Consider the following 4,894-nt stretch of genomic DNA (forward strand, 5'->3'; position numbering starts at 1 on the left):
TTTTTAGTTTTCAGCATTGATTTCCACAAGATTTTGAATTACAAATTTTCTCCATTTCTGCCCTCCTCCCACTCCAAGATGGCATATATTCTGATTGCCCTGTTCCCCAGTCAGCCCTCCCTTCTGTCACCCCACTCCCTCCCATCCCCTTTTCCCTTACTTTCTTGTAGGGTAAGGTAGATTTCTATGCTCCATTGCCTGTATATCTTATTTCCCAGTTGCACACAAAAACAAATTTTTTTTGAACATCTGCTTTTAAAACTTTGAATTCCAAATTCTCTCCCTTCTTCCCTCTCCACCTACCCTCCCTAAAAATGCAAGCAATTCAACATTGGTCACACATGTGTCATTACGTAAAACCCTTCCACAATACTCACGTTGTGAAAGATTAACTATGTTTTGCTCCCTCCTATCCTATCCCCCTTTATTCAGTTTCTCCCTTGACCCTGTCCCTTTTTCGAAGGTGTTTGCTTTTGATCACCTCCTCCCCCTATCTGCCCTCCCTTCTATCATCCCCCCTATTTTATCCCCTTCCTTCTCCTTTCCTGTGAGGTAAGATACCCAATTGAGTGTGTATGTTATTCCTTCCTCAAGTCAAATCCTATGAGAGCAAGATTCACTCATTCCCCCTCACCTGCCCCTCTTTCCTTCCAACAAACTGCTTTTTCTTGGCACTTTTATGTGAGATAATTTACCCCATTCTATCTCTCAATATATTTCTCTCTCATCCCTCTCAATATATTCCTCTCTCATCCCTTAACTTGATTTTATTTTTTAGATATTATCCCTTCATATTCAACTCACCCTGTGCCCTCTGTCTACACACACACACACACACACACACACACACACACACACACACAGATATACATATATATTCCCTTCAGCTACCCTAATATTGAGGTCTCATGAATTACACACATCATCTTTCCATGTAGGAATGTAAACAATACAGTTCAACCTTAGTAAGTCCCTTATGATTTCTCTTTCTTGTTTACCTTTTCATGCTTGTCTTGATTCTTGTGTTTGAAAGTCAAATTTTCTATTCAGCTCTGGTCTTTTCATTGAGAAAGCTTGAAAGTCCTCTATTTTATTGAAGTTTCATATTTTGCCTTGGAGCATGATACTCAGTTTTGCTGGGTAGGTGATTCTTGATCTTAATCATAGCTCCATTCACCTCTGGAATATCATATTCCAATCCCTTCGATCCCTTAACATAGAAGCTGCTTGATCTTGTGTTATCCTGATTGTGTTTCCACAATACTCAAATTGTTTCTTTCTGGCTGCTTACATTATTTTCTCCTTGATCTGGGAGCTCTGGAATTTGGCAACAATATTCCTAGGAGTTTTCCTTTCGGGATCTTATTTTATTTTTTACTTATCATCCATTCATATTCAACTCACATCTGTGCTCTCTGTCTATATATACTCCTCATAACTACCCTAATAATGAGAAAAGTGTTATGAGTTACAAATAACATCTTTCCATGTAGGAATGTAAAGAGTTTAATAAGTCCTTTATGATTTCTCTTTCATGTTTACCCTGTCATGCTTCTCTTCAGTCTTATATTTGAAAATCAAAGGTGGCAATCAGTGGATTCTTTCAGTTTCTATTTTACCCTCTGGCTCTAGAATATCAGGGCAGTTTTGCTTAATAATTTCTTGAAAGATGATTTCTAGGCTCTTTTTTGATCATGGCTTTCGGGTAGTCCAATAATTTTTAAATTATGTCTCCTGGATCCATTTTCCAGGTCAGTGGTTTTTCCAATGAGATATTTTACATTGTCTTCCATTTTTTCATTCCTATATTGATTTCTCATGAAGTCACTAGCTTCTACTTGCTCCAATCTAATTTTTAAAGTCGTATTTTCTTCAGTGGCTTTTTGGACCTCCTTTTCCATTTGGCTAATTCTGTCTTTCAAGGCATTCTTCTCCTCACTGGCTTTTTGGAGCCCTTTTGCCATTTGAATTAGTCTATTTTAAGGTGTTATTTTCTTCAGTATTTTGTGGGTCTCCTTTAGCAAGTCATTGACTTATTTGTCATGGTTTTCTCACATTACTCTCATTTCCCTTCTCAATTTTTTTTCTACTTCTCTTACTTGATTTTCTAAATCCTTTTTGAGCTCTTCCATGGCCTGAGACAAATTCATATTTTTCTTGGAAGCTTTTGATGTAGGCTCTTTGACTTTGTTGACTTCTTCTGGCTGTATGTTTTGGTCTTCTTTGTCCCCAAAGAAAGATTCCAAAGTCTGAGTCTGAATCTGAGACCATTTTCATTGCCTGTTCATGTTCCCAGGCAAGTACTTGACCCCTGAGCTTTTTGTTGGGGTACAACTGCTTGTAAAGTAGAGAGTACTTTGTCCCAAGCTCGAGGGGCTGTGCTGCTATTTTCAGAGCTACTTCTCTGCACAGCAAGCTCTGCCACACCAGTGCTCCTTCTCCCCCAAGAACCACCAACCAGGATTGTGGCCCAGATCCAGGCAGGGCAAAGCAGGCTTTGCATTCCCCTCTAATCTGCTGCTTAATTCCTCCCAGCAGGTGGGCCTGGGGCTGGAAGCAACTGCAGCTTTAGCTCTGCAAGCAGCCTCAGAGCTACACCACCTCCGCTGCCCCTGGGTGGTGGCCAACCATGAACTCCTTTCACTCTGTCCCAGAAGCTTTTCCCAGTAAACTTCTCTGTTGTCTTCGGCGTTTGTGGGTTGAGATGTTTGGTAACTGCCACAGCTCACTGATTCAGGGCAGTACCCCTGTTCTGCCTGGCTCTTGGCCTGGTTGGTCCTGGCACGGCCCGTGCTGGGCTCTGCTTCACTCCACTCCCAGCTCTGTACAATAGACCCTTCCTTGTGAACATCCAGGCTGTCCTGGGCTGGAACCCTGCTTCCCTTTGCCATTTTGTGGGTTCTTCAGCTCTAGAAATTTTTCAGAGTCATTTTTATAGGTGTTTGGAGGGACCTGGTGGGGAGCTTAAGCAAGTCCCTGCTTTCCAGCCACCATCTTTGAAAGTCAAATTTTCTATTTAGCTCTGGTCTTTTCCCAGGAATCACTGAACTTTCTCTATCTCATTGACTGTCTATTTCCCCCCCTCCCCACTTCATGGATTATATGCAGTTTTGCTGGGTGATTCTTGGTTGTAATCCTAGCTCCTGTGCCCTCCAGAATATCATATTTCAAGCCCTCTGATCCTTTAATGTAGAAGCTGCCAAATCTTGTATTATCCTGATTGTGTCTCCACAATTGAATTGTGTCTTTCTGGCTGCTTGCAATATTTTCTCCTTGACCTCCGAACTCTGGAATTTGGCTATAATATTCCTAGATGTTTTCATTTTGGGATCTTGTTCAGGAGGTAATCAGTGCATTATTTCAGTTTCAATTTCTATTTTACCCTCTGGTTCTAGAATATCAGGGCAGTTTTCTTTGATGCTTATATATAGGCTGTTTTTTGATCATGGATTTCAGGTTTTCCAATAATTTTTAAATAATCTCTCCTGGACCTATTTTCTAGGTCAGTTGTTTTTCCAATGAGATATTTCACATTGTCTTCTATTTTTTTCATTCTTTTGGTTTTATTTTATGATTTCTCATAAAGTCAGCTTCCATTTCTTCCATTCCAATTTTTAAGGAATTATTTTCTTCAGTGAGATTTTGGACCTCCTTTTCCATTTGGCCAATTCTGCTTTTGAAGGCATTTCTCTCCTCATTGGCTCTTTGGACTTCTTTTACCATTTTGTCTACTCTGTTTTTTTTTTTTTTGAGTCAAGCTTTTTATTTAATGTTACAAAAAATATCTAATCAAGCAGACCAAAGCCCATGTCATCATCGGACTCCTCGGATTCTTCCTTTTTTGCTTCTTCTTTCTTCTTCTGCTTAGCTGGGGCAGCTGTGCTAGCAGGAGCAGCCCCTCCAGCAGGGGCAGCACCACCAGCTGCTGGGGCAGGTCCACCAACTCCTACATTGCAGATGAGGCTTGCAATGTTTACATTGGACATGGCCTTTGCAAATAATCCAGGCCAGAATGGTTCAACATTTACACCTGATGCTTTAATGAGGGCATTGATTTTATCCTCCGTGACCGTAACCTCATCGTCGTGAAGGATGAGGGTGGAGTAGATGCAAGCGAGCTCAGAGACAGCCATTTCAGCAGATGGACGAGGAGACTTGTTTGTAGTGGTGCTAGTCACCAGCTGAAGTGAGGTGTCACCCCAACTCGGCCTTAGCTTCCGAAGAAGAACCGAGCACCTTACAGACAACTGAAGAGAGCATCTACTCTGTTTTTAAGGTGTTATTTTCTCCAGTATTTTTTGCATCTCTTCTAGCAAGCCGTTGACTTGTTTTTCATGACTTTCTTGCATCACCCTCATTTTTCTTCCAAATTTTTCCTCTACTTCTTTTATTTGATTTTCAAAATGCTTTTTGAGCTCTTCCATGGCCTAAGACCAATTCATATTTTTCTTGGAGGCTTTGGATATAGAAGCTTTGATTTTGTTGTCTTCTCCTGAGTGTATATTTTGAGCTTCCTTGTCAACAAAGTAAGTTTCTATAGTCAGAGATTTTTTTCCTGTTGTTTGCTCATTTTCTCAGCCTATTACTTGACTTTTAACTCTTTGTTAATTTAGGGCTCTCCTTCCAGGGTGGAAGGCAAACTATCCCAAGCTTCAGGGATACAACTGTTCTCAGAGATACTTCTAGAGACTTGCAAGTTTTCAGGTCTTTCAAGGTACTATGATCCAAGGAGAGGTGTTTACTTCTCTCCTGGCCTGTGCTCTGATATGTGAGTGACCACAAGCACCCTTTTCTGCCCTGGAACTGTAAGGAGGATCCTCTTTCCACTGTGGTTGCAAACTCTGCTATGCTAGTGCTCCTTCTTGCCCTGGGACTGCCACACAGGACCTAGGTC

The 4,894-nt window shown here is 41.1% G+C and overlaps 1 protein-coding gene across 1 annotated transcript; it reads right to left on the bottom strand.

The window, feature by feature from the left end:
- Nucleotides 1-3,785: 3,785 nt before the first annotated feature.
- Nucleotides 3,786-4,133, bottom strand: LOC118845318 (60S acidic ribosomal protein P1-like). Its single transcript, XM_036753215.1, has one exon. It carries the CDS (start codon nucleotides 4,131-4,133, stop codon nucleotides 3,786-3,788), a length of 348 nt encoding a protein of 115 aa, XP_036609110.1.
- Nucleotides 4,134-4,894: the final 761 nt, after the last annotated feature.

This window comes from Trichosurus vulpecula, chromosome 4 (genome assembly GCF_011100635.1).
Source record: "Trichosurus vulpecula isolate mTriVul1 chromosome 4, mTriVul1.pri, whole genome shotgun sequence".
NCBI classification, from domain to species: domain Eukaryota; kingdom Metazoa; phylum Chordata; class Mammalia; order Diprotodontia; family Phalangeridae; genus Trichosurus; species Trichosurus vulpecula.